This window comes from Macrosteles quadrilineatus, unplaced genomic scaffold (assembly GCF_028750875.1).
Source record: "Macrosteles quadrilineatus isolate MER2022 unplaced genomic scaffold, UCM_ALF_1.0 Scaffold_5__1_contigs__length_97177068, whole genome shotgun sequence".
NCBI classification, from domain to species: Eukaryota; Metazoa; Arthropoda; class Insecta; order Hemiptera; family Cicadellidae; genus Macrosteles; species Macrosteles quadrilineatus.
The window spans coordinates 71,425,901-71,450,046 of record NW_026542598.1 but is presented as its reverse complement, the minus strand read 5'-3'; the positions used below and the strand labels follow the sequence as shown (position 1 = coordinate 71,450,046).

At 35.1% G+C, this 24,146-nt stretch overlaps 1 protein-coding gene across 1 annotated transcript in view; it reads left to right on the top strand.

Annotated features, from left to right (window-relative positions):
• The first annotated feature begins 2,977 nt into the window (after positions 1–2,977).
• Positions 2,978–24,146, top strand: part of LOC128995690 (uncharacterized) — a 36,754-nt gene continuing 15,585 nt past the window's right edge. The window contains exons 1-8 of the mRNA XM_054420708.1: positions 2,978–3,146; positions 5,781–5,851; positions 12,148–12,338; positions 12,783–12,863; positions 14,719–14,775; positions 16,065–16,170; positions 18,552–18,688; positions 19,969–20,135. Coding sequence (XP_054276683.1) covers positions 5,791–5,851; positions 12,148–12,338; positions 12,783–12,863; positions 14,719–14,775; positions 16,065–16,170; positions 18,552–18,688; positions 19,969–20,135 — 800 coding nt within the window. The 5' untranslated portion in view covers positions 2,978–3,146; positions 5,781–5,790. The remainder of the gene's footprint in view (positions 3,147–5,780; positions 5,852–12,147; positions 12,339–12,782; positions 12,864–14,718; positions 14,776–16,064; positions 16,171–18,551; positions 18,689–19,968; positions 20,136–24,146) is intronic.

The window sequence follows — 24,146 nt, the reverse complement described above, 5'->3', positions numbered from 1 at the left end:
TGTACTGTCTGTGTTTGATTACTGTCTTCCGGTGTATGGTAATGTTATATCACTGGGAGACATGAGTCGGATGCAGAGGGTGCAAAACATGTGCGTCAGGTACGTCTGCGATCTGCGAAAATTTGATCGAATTTCATCAGACCTCACATCTCTTGGCTTATTGCCTATGGCTGACCTGTGCCTTTTACGCACTTCCTGCATCATCCGGAGGGTACTGTCAGAGGAGAGACCTCAGTACCTGAAGGTAAGACTGAGAGCTCGCTCTGAGATGCGATCCCGATGCACACGGCAGGATGACATGCTGGAGATGCCCCGTGTGCGCTGTGAGTCCGACCGTTGTGGGTTTTCTTATTTTGCCCCTAAAATCTGGAATAAATTGTCATCCAGGACTGAGCCAAGGGTGTTGGACAGTGAAAAGTCATTTAAAAAATATATAACAAATGGTTTGAAGAATGGTAAAATAATTAGGAATAGAGAACATATTTTAATTTTTAATTAGCCTAACTTAACATTTGAGAGTTGCTTTTGTTTTATATTATTTATTTATGTTGACGTGAGTTGTTTTGAAAAACATATGTTGTAATATGAAAAACGCTCAAGAATAAAGACGATTTTCATTTCATTTCATTTCATTTCATTTTAGTAAATATTTTACATTTTTTTAGTAAACATTTTTCATTTTCGTCCCGGATTACGATCCCGCCAAATCACCAATGGATTTTATCTAAGTGATAATGTTGCAACCCCTAGGTCTAGCCTAAAGTAATGTGAAAAACAATCCCGGCTCGTGCCTAGCGTCTTAGATAAACAAAATTTGAAAAATTTGAAAAAAAATTTAAAAAAAACAAAAAAAGTTAGTATTTGGTAATCCAAAATGGGTCCGGTCCCAACCATTTCGGACTATCGGGACTCTACTGTACTGTATTGTAATGAGCTTTTACCGGACACCAGCTGATTATATTTTGACAATGAGTGGCTATTAACAAAAAAAAAAACATAACCTCTCTCAGAGGTTTAGAGTAGTGATTTTTAGTCCTTTAGTTGGTGGGAATATAGAAGCATTTGTACAGGTTTTTTTATTGTTAAGTTAGCTTAGAGTAGTACGGCGTAAAATATCGTACACCACTCGTCCAAAATGTGTTTACCGGATGGTTATCCCACACTCGACTTCGCCTCGCACAGGAACGACCACAATCGTGAGGTAAACACCTATTTTCAGGTATATTCAGTAATATTTATGACCAATAATGCCTGTGGTGTTTTTTTTTTGTTTTTCTTTTTTGTAATGGAATGGGCCAAACCTTGGTCTTGTTACTACCTAACGTTGACCTTTGTTTTGTTAGTATCATTAATTGATAGTCCACAAACTAATGGCATCGGGATTTAGTTACAATCTCGCTTGTAATTGAACCAGTGACTTTCAGATCTGAAAGACACTATAATCACTCAGCTACCCTGAAAATTGTGTTGATGTAGACACAATATGTTTGTCAAATAGTTCTAAATAAATATTACACATCAACACTCTCTAGCTAAAAAAAAATATGTCATATTATTGCTGTTGATAAAACAGAGTTTAATCGTACAACTTAATTATTGTGCTACCTATTAAAGTTATTGAGCTTGAATAATGTGATATTTGTAGTTTAAGCAATCAGTAGAAACTTTCTAATTGAGAATAGTATAATTTTTTTAAAGAGAGGGAGGTGAAATTCTGGTCTTGTATAACTTTGCTTAGGTGACTTTAGGTGCCCAGTTCTAACCAAGAGAGTCAGTCATTTTAGAAAGTACATTTTTTTTTCAAAATGTACAAAGCTTATGTCTTGGTTTTCAAATTTTTAATTTTGAAATTATTGAAATCTTCAAGATAAAACGACTTTTGCATAAGGCCAAAAGTCCAATACTATTGATGCAAAATAGTCAAATATTTAATTCTTGACCTATAAAATATTTTAAAGCTTGACTTAAGGCACTGGCCTTATTACCTTGAATTTTGTAAAACTTGGAATTCAAACGATCCCTTCTTGAGCCTTTTCAAGGTAGAGAAATGGATAAATATGGTAAAAAGCCATGTTACGTAATTATATAGACATTATTGTCGAGCAATTCTTGATGTTTGTCATGTTCCTAATATCTTTCTTATGCATGGCTCTCTAAAATTGTCAATATATCTATTATAGGTGGATATTGAAATAATGTGCTTTGTCTTGCTATCATTGTTGAAAAGCATGAAATACGAGATTTGTCTTTCAAAGCTTAACCCCAAATTTCTACTGTGTGTCTTAATATTGACTTGAATTAAGTAGTGATAGTAGAAATGATTTTCGATATTTAATAAATATTATATTTTTCCTTTCTTGCCAAAATTATACTAGTGGCTACCATATCATCAGGTAATGGAGAAAATCAACATTAATATTTAAAAAAGAAAACAGTATTGAACTTTCAAGGTATCAGCTATTAAATTTTACACAAAAAACTAACGACACCTGCCTATTTTGGTTTCCGCTAGTATAGTTTAATTGTCAATCCCTGCCACCAATGTGATATTCAAGTTTTACTCTCTGTACTGATTCATTTACCTAGACGTTTAAATCGTACAAGTTCAATTGTGTTAACCATAGGGTATCCTTAGAGACATTAGGTTACTTTAAGGTTAGTTTATCTAATGTATATATAGGCTTGTATTATACGTATATTTTTAAAACTTGAGTTGTAAATATAGGTTGAAAACTAAACTTCTGCCTTTTACTACACCTAAAATTACTACACTAAGCAATCAGCCGTTTTGCTAGCATTCACTTAATTAAAACCAAGGAAGTTTCCCTACAATTGATTGCAGTTGAAATGTTTTTTGCATATTCACACATGCAAATTCCGCTATTGTTGCTGTGCGTTTACATGTTGCAATTATATAACGCAACTAAGTGATATCTGGGACACGTATTTGTTTTACTGGACTGGCTAGACAATATATTTGGGGGTCAAAGTTGACAATTAGCATTCCAAATGGCTTCCTGTTGAGGTCTTGATTCTAAGCGAGAGAGTCAGTTAGTGCAATAGGTCTGTCTCCTTAACTCCCCCGTAGTGATTGGTCACCGTCGTCCCATGTAGTTAACGTCAGTGTATCTCCGACTGTGTTGAGTGTAAGTCAACTTTCAATTTTAGTTTTTGTAAGTTCAAGTTTACTGATTTATTTAACACTGGGTAGGAATGTTTGCTAGATTTTACATTAACTTTTAAGTTCTTTAAATTGGCTTTGTTGTTAAAATGTTTTAATAAGTTTTAGTTTTAGTTCAAATTTTACTGATAGTTTTATTACCAGTGTGGCTGCCTTTTAAAGACTGTCTGTTAGAGATGTAATATTAGACGGTTTTAGTTACCAACAACAACATACAAATGAAATTCAAACTCATACATTTTGGTAAATTGCATTGGTTCTCACTGTTTTATTTAAATTTCAAAACTTTAAATTAATGGACTACCAGAGTGGTCCCTCAATTGTTATTGTTTTGTGTTTTGATTGTATGTAAAGTTACATAAAAATATTTGTTTATGGGGACCCACCAAAAAATAATATTATTTTTATTTAGTAGTGGTAGTAACATTTTAAGCACACTTACATGACATTAGATATTTAAGTCAGTTTAGGTTAACAGATTTTCAAGTCTGTTTTAAGAAATAATATTATGTGACTGACACTTCCCATGAAATTTAAATGAATTATACCAAACAAATTTTTACTATATCCATCCTACGTTAACATTTTTTAAACACTTAATGGTCACAAAAATCTTCAAATTCAAAGATTTATTTATTTTGAAACACACAAAGTACAGTAATAATATGTCAAAAGTAGCAGAATGCCTGACAGAGATGTAATCCAACCATTATGTCAAACTTCAACAAAGCTGACTACCATTTATTTTAGAAGGGGCTCTACCACTAAGCTCTGGCCTATTGTACGTCCAGAATGCACGCCGATTCAGATTTTCGGCGGCAGGAATGGCCCTTGCTTTCAAATGGAAGTGGCCGTAGTGGCTGCCGGTTTCCGAGCCCACGCGCAGGCACCTGCTTACCGAAATGAATACTTCATTCTGGTTTCAGATTCTGATTCAGATTTTGCTCGTACGCATACTATTTAATTAGATACATTTTGTTTTAATAGTAAAATATTTAATTTTTTCATTCTTAATTTAGCGTTTCCACTAAACGCTCTTCAGGAAAATTGTTTTGATTGTATGGGTTCACCTTTAATTATTGTTATTGCAGTAGATCATTAACTCTGGTCAATAGCCGAGTGGTCAGAGAGGTAGTCTCCCAAGGAGACAGCACCATGAATCGAGGGATCACCTTGAACTTTGGTCAAGAACAGTGTGAAACTCATAAGGAGTTAACCTGTATTTGGCAGAGTTTTTGGAAGGGAGGGGGCAGCTAAAATGCCAATCAAAGATTCAGTGATTCAGTTCTGGGCACAGAAGGATGCTGTGACATTCATTCTCTGATCCCTCAGTTGCTAAGAAGGGAGGTTTTGGACATGCCCTCAGACCACATGCGGGTCAGATCCCCCTTTGCCAAGCCTTTTACCATCCTTCTTCCATTTAGGAAGAAGTGGGTGTCCAAAGGGAATCCCCTTTTACATGATGAACTGGAATGGTAAACCAATAGTTCCGATGTAAAATATTTGTTAGGGGTTAGAGTTGGTGAGCAGAGGTGGATTTTTGTCTCCCTATGGGGGTACCTTCAAAATTGTTCCAGTATGAGATCACTGTGATCATGCGTTTGCTAGAGAGAATCTGAGGCAGGGCTTCAGGGACTTTCCATATCCATTTTCATAAACAGTATTTATGGCACTTAACTCCTGCAAGTTAAACTCCAAGGTGGTCTGGGACTTCCTCGCAACATCTCTGGGTAGGAGCAACAAGGTGACACACTTATGGATCCCTGGACACAGGAGTAGGATATAGGACGCGGAAAATCTGGTTAATGCCTCCGACCTTCTAGTACCACAGCCAATCTGTAGATTTTCTTGTTGGTACGCATGTCAGTCAGTATGTCTGGGTTCAAGTGAAGATGGGTTAGGCTTCAGCATCACAGGGTAAGCAAGCTCACTCCTCCCTTCCCTACAGTTGCCTCCAACGCTGTACAACTCAACATGAGGCAACTCATACAGATCACAAGTTGTGGCTTCCTGAATTTATATGGGCTTAGAATCCACGATGAGTCCACCGCAAGCTGTTCTTCCCAACTGCTCATGTATGAATGAGGTAAGAGAAAGCAAGCACTCTTTGGAACTATGGGAAGTGGCAGAGACTTGCTTCAAAAAGAACTAACTCGTAGACAGGATGCTGCAGTTCACCACTTACTTCCAGACAAGCTCAGTGGTACCAAATAAGGTTCCACATGTGGCCAACATGACTAGAGACAAGGGCTGTCTCAACTCAATCAATCAATGCCAAACCTAAAATAAACGGGTAGTGTTGAAAGTTGACTTTCATCAAGACTCAGTTATGTCAAAATACATGAAGTACTCAACAAGTTTAAACAGCTTTTAAAATAAGTTGTATTAACTTTTTCCCTAAAACTCGTCTGAAAGTTATAACTTTTTGTATGGGTATATATTAGTTTGTAGTTTAAAATTTTTTTCCAAGTACCCAATAACATACTTTGAGTTAAAAAAGATAGTAATTACCTTTACCTTTGACTATTTATAAAAGTATTTACAGTCAGTGGCTGATCACCCTGAAGCATGAAAACTAAAATTGTGTTTGTTTACACAGGTAAAGGAACATGGCATTATTATTGAGAAAGTTGTATGAAACCTACCGCTATGTAAATGAAGATCTGGGAGGTAAGTGAGATTTGAAATAAATGTTAATTTTTAACTCATTATAAAACTGTCATGTCTTGTTATGAATTGTCGCAATTGTGTATTTACTGCACATAGAACATGACATTGAACTTGAATTTCGGATTGTCACCTTGTTATCCAACATAATTGTTTTATTTCTAGATTAAATCAATTTTAAATAGGAAATATAACAGTTTTAATTTTACTGAGGTCTGTCATTCCATATGTGAGAATTTTTGCGTCGTGATGAAAAGCATCATTCATAGCTTGTACCGAAAGTGATTTTCTGAGACTTGCTCCTGTTATTCCCATCGTCGGGAACTTCTGGACTGTAAATAACTGTTAGCAATACCATAACAGAACTAAAGACATAGATTGTACCATTGACTATTGGATTGTCTACTGGGCCCTGTTTCATAAAACTACTAGTCTAGTATTTACTAGTCCATGGACTAGTAATACTAGTGTATTTTACAAGTCTACGTTTCAAAAACCTACTAGTGTAAAATACTAGTTACTAGTGTAGGGACTAGTATTACTAGTGGTTTTTACTAATGTAGACAGCAATGGGTTTCATAAAGTTTTACTCTTGTAAATTACACTGGTAAATACTTGCCATTTTCTACCAACCTCTCTACACCCGTATTATTTGAAGTAGACTAGTATTTTTGGAAAGAGAGTTATTTCATTACTCACATCATAAAAAAAAATAATCATTAAGTTCTTTTTGCAAGTACGAATTGGCTCACGTTTGCAATTTAAGATAAAAATAGATCTGTGAGTGCTAAAATGATAATTATTAGATATAAATTACAATCAATAAATGTGGCGTAGTACACAATGAGAGAAATAGAATTTTATAATGTATGTACAATCGCCCTATTAGAATTAATTATAAGTTATCAATTTCTGTGAAATTTTAGTCTAATTTTACTTGAGTTAAATAGAAAAATTGTATAAGCTTTGAGAGAAACCAAATTAAAACCGCATAACGTATTGCATGCAAATATGTAACAAATGTATCCAACATTGCAACATTAATCAGATTATTTTACACCCAAAGGCTCTCGGTTTTATTTAAAGACATTTTAATAGGTACTGTTAATATAGGTATTTTAATAGGCTCTACATTTTAATAATAGTAAGACAATTTTAAAGAGGAGTTGCATTGTATTTTTTGAGGTGCTTATTATTTGCTTCCTTAAATAGCTAAAACCCTGTGATGTACTAACAATTTTGTAGGCCTATATTTGATTTTTGGGCGTTGAACTGAACTGCTCATCATAAAAACATTACTTTTAATCCATTTTGGTATTCTGAATTTGTTATTCAAAGTAAAAAAAAAATTATATGTTGTTTAGAGCTCTTATTTTAATGTAAAAAAATGTAAAAGTTTAATTTATGGAATAAAAAGTATAGTGAGTGGCGTGGATTTGAGCCAGGGACCCGCTATATGACTAGCGAGAACTCTACCTCTGAGCTACGCCCTAGCCTTAACAAGCCTTAACATGCCTTAACAGCTATGTCATGTTTTACTATACTTGAAAACCTACTTCTCCATTGCTTGTAACGGCGTTGCAATTATTTGTTACATCAATAAACGTTTAGGCTTATTATTCGTGGTTTGTAGACTCAAAATTAGAATATCACCAAATGGTTTTCAACCCAAATATCCTTATGCATTCGAATATTTGAAAACATAGGTAAGGGTACTTGAAACCGTTCAAATAAACAAAATGTCCTTAGACGATTTAATTACATTCAAAATTTGAGCCTTCTTTTCTTTACTCATAGCAAGCTTAATTTTATATGTTGGAATAAAACAAAAACTATACAAATCACAGCGAATGCGGCAGCAACAGATCAACTTCCACCCAACTGTTGAGCGCCGCAACTAGGCCTACAACCGGCTACTGCAATCACCGTGTTGATTGCAGCGCGCGGCGCCGTCGGCGGGCTCATTGATGAACATAAAATAATAGCGGTTTGATAAATAATGTGTGATTGTTTTACTTATGTGTCTATATAGTTATTATTAAAAGAAAACACTGCGTTTCTACAACTATTTACTTTTTGTATCAAATGAAAACAAAATTAAAATCCTTTATAAAGGGTTTGAAAACCCGTGATTGAGGTTAGAAATTTGTTTACAAAGTTTACCTTGTAAAGTTGGTCATGTGACTAGTAGTTTTGGTCACGTGACTAGTAAAATACACTAGTATTTACTAGCGGTATAAAAACGTTTATGAAACACAAATTAGTAGGACAGGTAAATACGGGACTGGTATTTACTAGACTAGTAATTACTAGACTAGTATTTTTATGAAACAGGGCCCTGGAAGATGACATACCATCCATATGGATCGGCTGTTGCCAATTTTTTTAAATTAACTTAATTGTGTGAGCCAGTCACAGAGAATGCGCTTGTGTCTACAATTCTATTTTCTACCTTACTTTTTGTTGCTGATATAGTTAATGGTCATAACAGTTGCTATTGCTCACAATAAGTCGTTACATCAGTTTTATTTGGTGCAAAAATTTATATAGACAGAAATAAGTAATTTAGATCAGCACAATCTGTCGGTGGCTCACATCAACCAAGACAATTTTGATGAACTGACGACAACTTTAACATATCGATAGAATTTCTAGTTGTTTCAATAGTCAAAGATCATACTTAAAAGTTAAAGTTAAAAATTAGGAAACTGCCAAGCATCAAGTTGTGTGATTTGTTTTGGTTTACATTATAATAATAAACTGTTTAATTCTAATGTTGTAGTCCATGGTCATCCTGGCAGGAGAACCTGTGGTTACAAACTAGTTTTACAATATTGTTACAAATTTATATGAAGGTTTTGACCTAACCAACAACCTCAGAAATTGTTCGTTCTAGTTACTGTTCTGTAAATTAATTGTTATAAATAAATCACAGTGGCTGCATTATCTCTGGGAATGGTAGGCAACTATCCCTTAGTTTTAGTATGGGTTTTAATAATATGGTTTAGTTTAAACATGTCATGAGTAAATTATACATTCAAAAAGAGCAAAAAAATCTACTCTGACATTAAGTTCTTGATACATATTTTAACCTACAATTTTACTTGCAATGTTTCATTTACAAACAATTCTTTAATGATTATTGTTTTTTTCAACTGTAAATAGAATGTAATTTTTAATTTTTAGAACATTTGGATGCTTAAGAAGTGAGCTCGTTGCAAATCAAGAGATATTTATTATTAATCTAGAGGGTACCCGTCCTTCGTATGGGATTGGTTCATAAATATAAAATGCTCATTGCGGTTATACTCGTGCTTTGCGTTTGCAATGGGAGAGGACACATTTTAAGAAAATTTGGTTTATTATAATTTACGGTATACTATAGTAGCACATCTGCCATGGCCATAATGTTCTACCACTGCACTTAAACAATAGAAAAAAGTAAAGGTCTCACAGCTTTTTGTTGCTGCTTGGTTCAAATTAGCTGTTATCATAAATGCAAAAAGAATTAATAGTGCTGCACACTGTTGGTAAACCTTATACCCTTTAAATACTATTGAATATCATAGAACCAAATTGAAATAGCTGGCAAAATTCTTTAATTCCTTTTAAATATGAATACCGGTACTCCATAAGGTTAACATGGGAAACTCTAAAGCAACTGGGGGGGAGCCCGAAAGGATTTTTGAGATAAGAATATGTCTATATGCTAATCGGGAATGTAAGCTATCATCTTACCAAATTTTAACCCAATCCGATTGAACTTCAAACAAACAAACATACAAACAAACAAACAAACACACAAATTTTCACATTTATAATATTAGTATGATGAGATTTTACACAAAGTAAAATTGTCACCATGCCCTATGATATATAAAATATGTTATAAAAGAAATTCAAAATAGAACACCTTTAAAGACAACTACTTTCGTTTTCCACAAATTTTCTCAAATGAAGTAACATTCTCCTTTCAACCTGTTCCATAAAATTGTGGAACCATTAAAATAATTTTATTGTTTAAAATATCAACAACTTATTTTGAAAATCTCATTTTTAACTAAGTAATATTGGTGAACCAAAAACGCTATGGTAAATCTTGCTCCGATTAAAATATCAAAACCAGTCACTTATCAGTATCAGTAAGTTTCAAATTGTAATTCTGATGTAAAGATCAGATTTGTGGCATTGGTCACACACAATGACACTGGCCATTCAATGTCAGTCAAAGTGTAAGGTAACTTTGAGAGGTCATTGACCCTAGGGAGAATAGCCGGACATTTTTGAATAATCAAGCCTTACACTGTTTTAATTTTTGGGGTCAATGCACTCAACAATAACAACACCACGTTGCTTTTGAAATGTCAATTAGTCATTTTCTCCCAACTAGAAGAATAAAAATACAAGATTGTGTTCAAATCTTTGTTATAAATGTAAATGTTGTATGTTATTATGTTAACTAGCATCACTAATATAAATACTGCTTTTGGTTAAAAGAATCTGTAAAAGTTATTGTAAATTGGAATATTGTTTAACATTCAAAATACAATTTGTTGGACAGTTAAGTGTACTATTACAGAACTAGCAATTGCAATCTAATTCAAATAAAATAACAAATTAGTTTAGTTAGTTTTCTCAAAAATACTTGTTGTATGTTAATTTATTGTAATTTTAGACACATTTAGACAGTAATCTATGTAAAATTTTGATTATTTTGTCCAACAACCCAACATTTTTGATTAATCTTTGTTCCATTGAAGGTCCAGATAATGAATTGTTTAACTACCCACAGTATTTTTATTTACTTTGTTTTAGAGATGGATGATTCAAGTTTTTGATTGTTGTCTGTGTCTAGCTTTTCTACTATATTATCGTTTCCCATAGAAAAATACTGGACCACTGTACTTAAATTGGATGAGTAAAGAGATATGTGGAACAGGATTAATTAGTGCTACACATTACTTAAAAGACAACATTTCAGATACAAAAAAATATTTTTGGTTTATTGAAGTTAAAATATATATTAGTGTTGATAGTTTTGTTAATAAGTCTTTTGGGCACATTTGCTTTTTATAGCAAAATATATATTATATCACCGGCCACCAGTTTCAAGAGTATCTGTACCTCACCTTGAGGAACCAATTTAACATTATTTTGCACTCACCCCTCCTCCACACTAACCCTATTAATCAGCTGAAGCCTGAAGAGTTGAGTAGCACGGAGCCAGCTTCCATGTGTCACCAATCGCACGGAGGGTTCCCAAAGTGTAGTTCTGTGTGTCACCTATGTTGTTAGATGTTTAAATATCTCAAGTAAAAGTTTTTATTGATTGGGCGGACAATTTTATTAATAAAACATGGTATTTATACCTTTTATATTAAGATATGTGTAAATAGCATTGTTTGTCTAATGTTTCAATACACGGAAAAACTCCTTAGTGACAATCGTGCTTGTAAATCAAAGACACCCATGAAGGGTTAATCAATAATAGCTACACATGGCAACTCTCTCCATTTTATACCCATTAATGTTAACTTATGTTCAGGTAAAATAGTTAATTGTGCAACTAGTGAGCAAAGTGAGCAATTGACCCACTTGAGAGAAATACTTACTCACGAGCCGTAGGCGAGTGAGGAATGGTTTCTCGAGTGAGGCAATTGCACTTTGCACTTGAGTTGCACATTATATTTTTCCTACAGTTACCATAAAACAAATAAATTGGTAAAGAAACGTAACATATTTTTACACAGAAGTGAAATTTTAATATGACATTTAATGATACAACAGTACAACAGCTGACCAGCTGATTTACAGCCAGTGCTGCCAACTTATTTCGCGCGCATAAGACCTTGTCTGCATGTTACGCGCTCACTATTTCGTGCCTTCGCGTTGAAAATCTGGAGTGAGACAATGTTGTCTCACAGATGAGCGAATTGGCCACTTTGCTTTCTCAAATCAGTGAGAGAACATGTACATTATTAGGTAACTGTAGGAAAAGTAACTTGTGTCCCTGTCTGTATGTAAAGAATGAATATAATGTATTTATACATTGGTGCTATAGTACACCTTTGTGAGTTGATGGCTCAGTTGATAGTATGAGATACTACGGCTCCATTTGCAGTAATATTGTAGGTTAGTGCCAGAACAGTTCACTCAAGTACTGGCTCACCGCTTGGTTTACTGGATAAGTATACACAGACTCAAGGCCTATGTGGACACACATGCAAGGTTACAAATAGGCCAACAACTTGTTACAAAAATCATCACTCACTGTTTTTACATTTTGTCGTTGTTTCCAGATAGCCGCACGGCGGACCTGCCCATGATGGGCAGTCCGTTCCCCACCCTGGCCCTCCTAGTGGCGTACAACATGTTCGTACAGTGTTGGGGCCCGAGACTGATGGCGAACCGCAAACCTTTCAACCTGGACAAGATACTCTTAGTCTATAATGTATTTCAAGTTGTTGCCAGCACCTACATGTTTATAGGGGTAAAGTTTTGCCTATTCTATGTTGTAGCGTTGTAGCTAATTGAGCTTCCTATGGTTTAGGAAGCTATTTTAGTTTGTGATTCGTTTTTCAATAAGTAATTTTCCCCTCATGTTTTACTTCATCTATCAAATACCAATTAGCAGTTTAAAGACTATTCTGTGTTCAAACTGTCTCTTAAAGTTGGTGTTTAAGTTTTTTATTATCATATTAAATTTCAGGTTTTTCTTCAATGGCCAAGCGTGGGTGAAGATCTAAATTTGAAAAAAAAGTTATAGGTTATAGTAATTTTAATTTTGCACAAAGTATAAAGGAAACTGATGAGAGACATTTTGACAATATTTTCTATGTATTTTCTTACAGAAAATTATGATTTAGCAGGATTTTATGTCATTTAACTTTCATTTTGTAAGCTTAAAGTATCTGTATATTTATGTTTGTTTCAGGGTTTTATACTAGGTTGGGGGCGAGATTACAACTACTTTTGTGAACCTGTGGACAAAGAAATCACTCCACACACAAGGAGTGTGAGTACCTTTTTAGTTGAAAAGAGATAACATTTTTTATTAAGTATATCCAATCAGGTTTTCTAAATTCCCTAAAACATGACTAATTCAATGATTTATTTTAGTCTTTCTGAAATCTTGCTACAGTAGGCACTTTAATGCCTCACCTTACTTATTTTCTAGTTGTTGTTATCAATTTAGTATCTCTGTTGGCAATATAACTGCAACATTTCTTTCAGTTACTGTACTTATGGTGAAACGTAGGTTCTTTCACTATGACATTTAAAAATAAAGGTTTACGCTCTTGTGTTGCTGTCAGAATGATTTATTGTGTACCAGGGTTGTCTGTAGATTTAGGTGTCCTTAAGCAAGCTGCTTCAAATCTGAGACCACTACTGTATTCTTTACTTCATTCCTTCTATTCTAGTCGGTTTCCACCCCTAGGGGACTATTAGTTTTGTCATAGTGCATGAAACATTGTGAATAGTTGACTCTTCTACCAAGTATGAACCACTTTTTGCCATTAAGTTTCTGTAGGAGTTCAACCTTTGTTTGAATTTGTATAAAATGAATTACTTTCAACGTATAAAATGTGCATAAGTGGCTTACAGAGTTTACATAAGACCGCCCATTTTTGTACAAAGAGGCGAGCAGTGGGTAATCGTCAGTTTCCACTGAGAAAGTAATAAAATTCAAATAATCTCTGGCGGATTTAAGACTATTAAGGGTTTACCATAACTCTTGACAGCCTTATAGAGATGTCCCCTATCAGTTCAGCAATCGCTCAGTCATTTGTTCGCAATTCGCTGTGTCATTTTGAGACAAAATCTCCCTAAGTTTAGTCAGTGCCTCAAACAAGACTGATCAATGACTGCAGCCAGCCTACATTTTACAAGACATCGTGCACATGTTTACGACCACCTCCACACTGCATCTACTTTTTACAAACATTTTTACATCCAAACTCTCGACTTCTTTCACGTCAACAGCCAATGGCGACTGAGACCAAAGAAATCTAATCACGAAATTCAATTCATTCTTGGCGGGAGTGTACATTTTTTTCACAACGTTTTTGTGTACGGTGTCAAGACTAATAGTCCCATATAAAGGGTTTAGAACAGAAATTAGAGCACATTTTCTGATCAGTTCAGAATGATAGCTATTAAAAAATCCCTTATGGTTGTATCAGTAACACTTATCTTGTCTATTCTGATGATCCAGGGGCAAATATAAAACTATCATGAAATTTACAACATTTAGGCTACCATTTCTATTTCATTATTTTACCAAATGTAAAAAAATATTTTTGGTTTTATCAATGGTAGCCTAAATAAGCAACTTACAACTGAACAACTGTTCTTATAGTTGAATTCAAACTGAGGTTTCAGTAGACCAGGAAACTGGTGATAGCTAGCATGGGACTTTTTAGGAGCCCATGTTCAAATCCTGCAAATCGCCAAATGTTTCAGAGTGCATTTTCATGTGTAATTCCAGTTCTCAATTTTTAAAACTCAACATCTTTCGCTACTACTGTATCTTTGTATCAGACTCTTCTCTACACAAAAAGCCAAATAACGATTTTACAATGATTTTATTTAAGTTTTTACTGCTATAGAGACTATTGACAACTATTGAAGAGACAGTTACAATGATTTCTGAAGTACTAGACATGAAAATTTATGAGGTAAAAGTGAGTTTGTTTCATGTTAATATCGGTTAACAACGTTTGTCCAGGCAATATGTGTTACTTATAGTGGAAATTCACAGATTTCCTAGGTTTATTGCAGGAGTAGGGGGAATTTTCTTCCGTGAAATTAATGTTGATTCATATAAAAATAGACTTGTATATTTAATCCATTGATGTTGATTTTTTCAGATTGCATTTATAGTTTACTTATACTACCTGCTGAAGGTGACTGATTTACTAGACACAGTGAGTAACATTTTAGCAATTAATTATTAAACTTAATGTAAACCATTCTTGTTGCGATTCACAACTAAATTAATTCCAAGCTAACCTTTTTGGGTTGGTAGAAGTAGATACAGTAACAAATCTTGTAAAAGCAAGACAGACAGTTTAGAAGGTTTGAAAGGAAAGAGCAATACAGCTGTAAGTCTTTTTTGGTTGTCAAAAAAGGATGACAACTTGTTGTCCCTCTTTGTTAACTTGTTGTCCCTAGCTGGTGTGACTAGCTGGTATGCTTGTTTAAAAAATTCTTGTTAAATTAAAAACCGTAAAAATTCAGAGAAATGTACAAATTTTAGAAGTAGGACGATTTTTTAAGGCGAAGGAGTGCGATTTTCAGAAAACGCTTAAGATTTGTAGTAAATTTAATTCCCTATTTCCTAACCATGAAAATTCTTTCTAATTTTTGCTAGCTCTTAGCGTTTTCGAGCTACAGCAGTTTTAAAAAACTAGTTTTTCTTAATAAAGGGGGCAAAGAATTCAAATTTTGAACTGCCACAACTTTTGATAGGATTGACGTAGAGATCTCTAGTTTGCGCCAATCTTTTTTTTTCAAAAGGGGTACCTTGTAATTTAAAAATTTTAAGTAAAGGGTAGGGGGAGAAAGGGAGTGAATGAGAACTTCACATTAAATTCACAATAAGTGTTGCCCCTACGTCAATAGACGATTCCCGCAAACTGCATATTTCTATCTATTGCAGTTTTTACATAAATAAAGAAGCAAGTTAAAAAAAAAACACCCTGTATACGTGAATACAGTATAACTTAATAAAAACAGCTGTAAATTATCTGACATGTGCTGCAACCTATGAGTAACGTTTATAACAACAACATTGACCAGCTTGGGCTTTGGGTTGACTGGTGTTGCTAATGCAGACCTTTGATCTGATAAATAGCTGAGCTGGCTACGGTGTCGCCTCTCCGGCCACAAGTTGTATGGTTCGAATCCCGTCCCAGTCACAACTGGTGTGGTGCAACTCATGAGGAGTTCGCTTTGCATATCTGTGTTAGAGCTTGTGGGAGAGGTTCAGCTGAATACACACTCAACGGTACAGGTGGAAGTTTAAAAGGATGGATACATTTTTTGTGAGTTGCATTTCAAAACAAGCTTTGCATAGTCATGCACCATACCTAACCGTGACAAAATTCAACCCTCCTTCTAAAGGGATTTGATGGCCATTGATTGAACCTAACACTCAAACTATTCTATTGTTTTGCTAATTAATTTACTAATTATACTGTGTGTTGTTTTGCAGGTATTTTTTGTTCTAAGAAAGAAGTATAGCCAGGTGACATTCCTGCACATATACCACCACACTGGGATGGTGGCTTTGTCCTGGAGTGGAGCTAAATGGTTGCCAGGTATGTCTACTTTTATCAAATTTCTTTTTTTTGTTTATAATATACCTTTGAATTACTCTCCATGGTAATCAAAGTCCTTACCCTTAACAATGATCTACGAAGGTAATATTACTACTATTCCCACATCCCAGTATTTTATGTAGCATCCTTAACCCTTTAAGGCCGGTGACACACTATCCGGTTTAGCAGGATGCGGTTTAGCGGGATGCGTTTTTACCGCATTGACATTGCCCTGTCACACTTTTCCCGTTCTACCGCAACGCAACAAATTTTGAGTGAAGAGCGCTAGCATCACATGCAGTGCACTTTTGATAGCGACAACATTACGATGTTGTCTAAAGTGAAATTTGTCTGTGCTCTTGAAGCAAGTTGTTTGTTGCCTAAACCTTACGTAGGCGTACACCATTTTCATTGCGAAAATGATAGAGATGAACAGTTTAAGAGTTTATCAAAGTATAAGGCAATATCCTCGCAAGTTTTTGTAATTATTGCAGAATGTCCATAAAATCTTTTGATGAGCTGCTGCGCGTTTTGAGGCCACATTTAACGAAGATCAGTACACAATTCAGGAATTCAATCAGTGCTGAAGAAAGATTAACGATAACAATAAGGTTAGGACAATTAATAGTTTTATTCTTTTAAGATTTTGTTAAATTTGTATTTATTTGAGACTACCCATTTATTATTTTTTTTCTGTTTGAAGAAGTGCGTTCAAGTCAAACGAACAGTAAATAAAAAAGCTTGTATAACAATTGGTAAATTAATTTTAATTGCATAAAACGTGTCCATGTTGAACATGCTAAACGTGCGCGGCAAAACAGCACAGTGTGACAGCTCTCATTTAACTGCATGTATTTATCTTTTCATCCCGTCGTCCGGTCGTCCTGTTCTACTGCAGCACCTTGCAGTGCATCCCGTCGACGCGCCGCAACCGCATCAATGTGACAGCTCCCATTAAAACCCATGAGTTTGAATCATCCCGCCAAACGGGTCCCGTTTAACCGGACCAGCAAAACGGGATAGTGTGTCACTGGCCTAACGAGTGTAGCTTGTCATGGCATTTTGCAGCGCGTTATTATGTCAAATCTTACATGTGAGCACTATTGCACTACAGCCTAACGGGCTAAGGGTGTCACAGTGCCATAGTGGCAGAGTAGACTTACAAGCTGCTTTGACAAGTGTAGCTCTTATGTGTGGGTTCAATACCCGTACATGTGCAATTCCATAACAAGGTTATACTAACAGGTGGCTAACCCTGGGAGGACCTACCACAAATAAACAATGAACCCAGTATGGCTTGGGTGAAAGTTACTGGCATTAATGAGTTTAATAGGGGTCAGACCAATTCAAGTTTTTGTTCATCATGACAACAAAATTTTTTACCTTGTCACTGTAGGTTAGATATTTTCTGTTAAATGTAAGTCGTGGTGTAGTGAGTGTTCAAGGACATGCTGGTGTTCTCTAGAGTGTCCAGTACCTGGGGGGATTTTGGAATTAAGTGTGTTTCGAACATTGAGTGTCACAGTAGTGGTTGAAATCCTTCTCATCGCTGCTTCCTTCACCTCTTCAATAATGTCAACTGTTGACTGCCCCTCGGTGAAGCCATACTGACAAGGGCTTATTGCATACTGAGTATTCCTATTGAGATTGAATTCCTTCTGTTTTTTTTTCTTTTCACACGTTAATTACAATTATCAATTATCAATTATTTAAAATGAGGACGCCACTATGTGCGTATTTTAACCCAAATATGAGTGAAGGATGAGTGTAGGATGAGTGGCGCGACCCCAGGGACGTCCCTAGGGTTAGCGGCAGCTTGCCCCGGTTGCCCCCCCCCCCCCTTCGGACGGTCCTGCGCGATCTTGTAGTCTTGTTAGTGACTAAGGCCGACATGTTCCTTAGACACAGCTGTGAAAAAAGCTTTTCTTTTTCTTTAAATGCCTCACGCACCCTTTTTCTCCCTTTTTTCAAAATGGCGATATATCGGACACAAGAGTAACATAATCTAAACCCACATATTTTTCCTTAAAGCTCTGTTACAAAAGTATGCTAAAATAATATTGTATTTCCACATTTACATAAGCGACAAACTGTTTCACTTTTACAATGTAGGCCTATCATAACAACCTGATTCTTCATCATGTTATATAAGAAATTGTTGTTAACAACACATGGCCTAGTACAAAAATATTTTGCAATTTAGATTGGACTTTTATCCTGTTTTTAAATGGGATCTGCCCTAGAAATGGTTTTGTAAAACAACCCGGGTCTAGTTTGACTATTTAAATTCTAAAACTCAATTTTTTGCTTTGTTCAACTTATTTGTAAACTGTTTAACTATTATTCTGTGAATGTTCCTTGATTGAATTTGTTGTTTACAGGTGGCCATGACACATTTGTGGGTTGGGTGAATTCTGTGGTACATATAGTGATGTATAGTTACTACCTCATCACCAACGTATGGCCAGAGTACAAGAAAGATATTTGGTGGAAGAAACATATCACCCAACTGCAGATGGTGAGTGGAATTTAGTTTTAGTAGACTTTGTAGGGAAAACAGTGTTGGAGTTGATTCTTCAGTTTTTCAGTCAAGAAAATTTTAAGATTGGTTTTTACCCATAGGTTTGCCTGTTTAATGCATGACGTAACAACACTCCATGTACAATGGGGAGCGAGCTGGCGTAGTGGTTAGAGCGCGGGACTTCAGTCCCTGAGGTCCCCTTTTGATTTCATTTATAAATCAATAAATGAAAATCGTCTTTCAGAGGTTTTCAGAAACAATTGCTAACAATTGAATTAATTCTGCTTTAGGCTTGATTCACCAGACTGTATTTCTTTCTTTGGTCCACAGATCTTTTTGAATACTTTCTTTTCAAATCTCACTGCCTTTTTTCAGCACCTTTGTCTACAGTCCATGATCTATAAATAGTTAATTAGTAATAAACAAACATAAAATGAAAAATTAAATTTATTTACAACTGCTACTTTTTCTTATACCAATAGAGGTTTGTCTAGTTTATTCTACTATTCTACTAATATTATAAATGAGAAAGTTTGGATGTATGGATGTATGTTTGTGACAAGTAAACACGAAAAATACTGTCCGGATTGGGAAGAAATTTGGCATGATGATAGCTCACATTCCCGATTAACATATAGGCATATTCCTATTTCAAAAATCCTTTCGGGCTCCGCCCCAGTGGCTCTGCAGTTCCCCATGTTAACCTTATGAGTATTCATATTTAAAGGGAAATAAAGAATTTAGCCAGCTGTTTCAACTAAAAGAGTTGGTTCTATGATATGCAAAAGCATTAAAAATTTATACGATTTACCAACAGGGTACAGCACTATTATTTTTTTTCATTATATGAAAACAGCTAATTTGAATTAAGCGGCAACAAAAAACTGTAATACGCAATGAGAACTGTCTAAGTAGGATTGTTTACAGTTATGTTAATGTTTTTAATTTCATGAATAATTTGTGATATTTTGTGAATTTTTAATAATCAATCTTTCTTTATTGTGTTGGTGAAGTGGTAAAACATTATGGCTATGGTAGATGTTACTGTAGTATACCGTAAATTATAGTAAACCATATTTTCTTAAAACATGTCCTCTTCCATTGCAAATGCAAAGCAGGAGTATGACTGCGATAAGCAATAAATTTATTACTCATACGCCAGCCCCGTACGAAGGACAGGTACTCGGCTAGTAGCTCATAAAAAACTGTGTGCATTTTGAATAATGATAATATCCAAGTTTGATGCATACTAAAATAGTGTTTTATTATAATTTCAGTTGCAGTTCTTCATCCTCATCCTCCACTCAGTAGCATTGTTGGCAAGTCCTGACTGTGGATATCCCAAGTTTACTGCTGCTGTCTTCATCCCACAAAATACTTTTATGCTTATCCTTTTTTACGATTTTTATAGAAAAGCTTATCTCAATAAAAAAACTATAACATAGTTGATTTCAATTCATAGTTGATCCTTGAACTAATTTTGCAAACGGTTTTGAATCTATGAACTTAATGGAACATAAAAATCATCGTAAACATGGTAAATATTAAACTGTTTAAGATTCTCTCATGTCAGTCCTTTTTATCTAAGGCAAATTTGTTTTTCAGTAAAACGAGACTATCTTTGTGGTTTTTAAGCAATCAAAAATTACAATAACCAACATAGTAAAAAAATCTTTACTATTAAGTGCTACAGTAAAAAATATGGTAGAGAAATAATCATTCACTCAACCACAGATATCCGTTTGAATGTGACTAAGACAGGTTGCAGAGATGTATCATCAATCAATTAATTTTTAAGTCACCACTTTTGTGCGTATTTTAACCCAAATATAAGCGAAGGATGTGTGTAGAATCAAAATGGTGTGAAATGATCTATGTAGCTTTGTTTCTGACTAAGATCAGCTGTTTCATCAGTAGATAAATTGTCTGGTATGATGCTTGCTGGTGGATAAAGCCTGTAGCCAAGAGCACTAAAGATTCATTGAGTACAGACATGGACTTGGTTATTGACATAGACTAACCAACACAAGTAGCCTCCTCATCCCCATTGTAAATGTTGAAGCTTGTTTTTGTCATGATTTGTGCTTTACTATTTGGTTATATAACTAACTTAGGAGACTAGTTATTGTTTATGATTATATCGTTTTATTTGGTTAAATGAGGTTTTAAATGACTGAAATAACAAGAAACAAATTGTAAACAAAACACAACCTCTACAGTTGGACGTACAGAACTAACAATAAAATTGGCTTCAGCTGTTCCATAAGGATGACAAATCTACTAAGGGAGTATGTTTTATCTATGTTATAGATCATGTCAATCATGATGGCAAGCATGTATAGAGCTACCAACACTAAAAAATACCAACAACACTAAGTGTTACACCCCTAGGTGGTATTAAACTAATCCAACAGCAAATAAACTATTCAGATGGCAGTACAAGTAACAAAAACTACTTTTGTGGGGGAAAGGGTTCTCGTGCGCACCCATATCCCGCTAGTCACTCTAATTAACACAATCTTTTTTTTAAAGAGGTTGGAGGCCTTTTTTAACCTTGCATTTGCCCATCCACATAGACTACAGATGGGTCCGCGGAATTGGCTAACTCTGGAACTCGCTAACCCCATGTTAAATGCCCTATCTTCAAATTTGGTCGATGAGAGGAACTCGCTAACTTGTTCGGTTTCGGAATTGGCTAACTCCGGAACCCGCTAACCCGCTCTAGAGCCGGGTTAGCGAATTCCGTCCTCGCACGGAAGTCGCTAACTCGGTCCCTCGGCGGAACTCGCTAACTCCCAATCAGAAGCCTCGCGAGCCGTCCAATGGGAGCCAAGCACGAATATTTTTGGCCAGTGTTGCCGAAAGTGTAGTACCTATATCGTATCGGTACCATAATGTCGTATCCTACGATTAATTAGGAGTAAGAGCAACGTAGTCGATAAAATAAATATATTTAGAAGTATTTTTAACATTATTCCTATGATTATTATTGTGGAAAATGCATTATAGTCTTACCATAGACTAACCAACACAAGTAAACTTGACATCCCATTGTAAACTTTGAAGCTCGTTTTTCGTGTCTAGTTCATGTCCGGTGACACTGATCGCTAGTGTCGACAAAATTGTGTTTCTATTATTTTATGGTTAACTTCATGATTTGTTCATTACTGTTTGGTTATATAACTAGGGGACGTGTTATTGGTTGTGATTAGAACGTTTTATTTGGTTAAACGAGGTTTTAAATTACTGAAAACAAGAAACAATTGTAAACAAAACACGACCTCTAAAGACAGTGCACCGGACAGAACTAACAATAAAAGTGTCCTCAGCTGATCCATAAGGATGAGAAATGTACTAATATAAGGGAGTATGTTTTATATGTGGGTTTCTTACTTAAATAGTAGCTTATTGGTATGCAAAAAGATAAAAATGCACATTTAATTTGGATCTATTACATGTTATGAAATATCTATTTTCGTAGTCCACCATTTGTTTCTTTTATTCGAATAAATACCATTTTGTAAATTTCTGCAAATAAAATTATTGAGTTCGTATTTTATATACTAGGCTTGTAACCTTGAATCATAAATCATAATAAAATTTACACGTTAAACGTCACTAAAGAATTACATTGTAGTGATAATGTATTTTTAAATAGAGCTATTGAATTTAAATAAATATTTATCAATACATTATAAAGTGGTAGGCCTAATGTATTCATGGATTGCATTAAAAGTTAGTCTATGCATAAATACAACTTGTAAATTTTTTTTTATCGTAGGCTATTAGTGTAGACCCGGGGTCATCCTCTTAATTTTGTTGAATTACGTCTTTCAGTAGGCCTACTTTTTAAAAGTCTGGAGTTTGTCTCTAGGCTGATTCTAAATGGACGCAGGCGTTCTTGTTTGTTACAATTCTATTCTATGAATTGGTGGTCATAGCTAAAATTACTTAATGTTATCCAAAAACAAAGCTATTGTCTATTGTGAAGCTCAGTACTGGGGAATGGTGAACCAAGCAATGGCTTGGTATAGTTTATATCGATTGTGAAAGCAATATAAAGGAAACCCAACACTCAAATCAGGAAAATCCGTCAATTTGTTTATTAAGAATCGTGAATTAAAATTACCGTGTAACGTTTTATTATATGAATATTATATCTTCTACTATTTTTTACTAGTGGTGCTTAGGTGTACAATCTAAAAACGGTTTTATAACATGTAACATACATCTGTTTCCGTGTTTAAGAACTTGCGTGTATTTTAGCTTAGTTTCGTAGAGGATTATTTAGTACCAATTAAACTGAAATTTCAATATTTTTCATATCCTATTATTTTCTTTTATACTGATGGCATTTATATTTAAGATCGAAATCATAAACATTTAACTGGCCATTGTACAGTTTAATAAAAAAAAAAAAATTGTCATGATTTTTTAATTGTCTTTTGAATTACTTTGGGCTAGTTATCTGTTAAAAGTGGAATTGATAACAAAAAAAAATAACATTTACTGTATCTTTATTGACACTGACATTTTGAAAATACGGCAGTGTACGATTATTTTGTCGTACAAGGTTGGCAACGCTCCGTGCAGTGGGCGCGGCCGGGTTAGCGACTTCCAGAGTTAGCGAATTCCGCCGCGAGACAAAATCGAGTTAGCGGGTTCCGGAGTTAGCCAATTCCTGACTGAGACGGTTAGCCAGTTCCGGAGTTAGCCAGTTCCGACACACGACCGAGTTAGCGAGTTCCTGAGTTAGCCAATTCCTACGTCTCCTACAGATCTGTGCGTGGAACCTGTGGAACGTATCCAGCAAGGTAAGGGGTGAGCCGGTAAAGTACAAAAGTACTAATAAAATGTTTGCAGCAGCTACCAGGTTCTGAACCCACAATCAGCCTTGGGCTCGAAGTCCGTGACGCTACCAACTGAGCCACGGACTCACCAAGCAATTAACTTTCGTGGATGATCTAAACCACAAAAATAAAAAAAATAAATCCCCAATTTATTGCTGGAAATAATTCCACTTAATGATCGAACTATTGTCCCAATAGTTTGTCTAAAGCCGGGTTTACTTGATGCCAGTTGGTGAGACGGTTGTCTTTGCCAGTTGTCATTTATTACGTGAATGCGGGATTGTCGGAGGCCAGTTGTCCTCACTCTCCTCAGTCTACTCCTGGAGAACTGGATTTTAGGCCGATTGCTTTGACAACTGCCCTTAAAATTGCCCTGAAATTTAGTTGTCTCCAGGAGTAGACTAAGAACAACTGGCCTCCAAGAATCCTGCAGTGACGACATGAATGACAACTGGCAAAGACAACCTGTCTCACCAACTGGCATCGTGTAAACCTGGCTTTAAGGTAACAATAACAAGTACAAAGGTAATTTAAGGAAACAGGTAAAGCAAAAATCTAGAAATTAACCCTAAAATAATGGAATCAAAATTTTGTCGACACTAGCT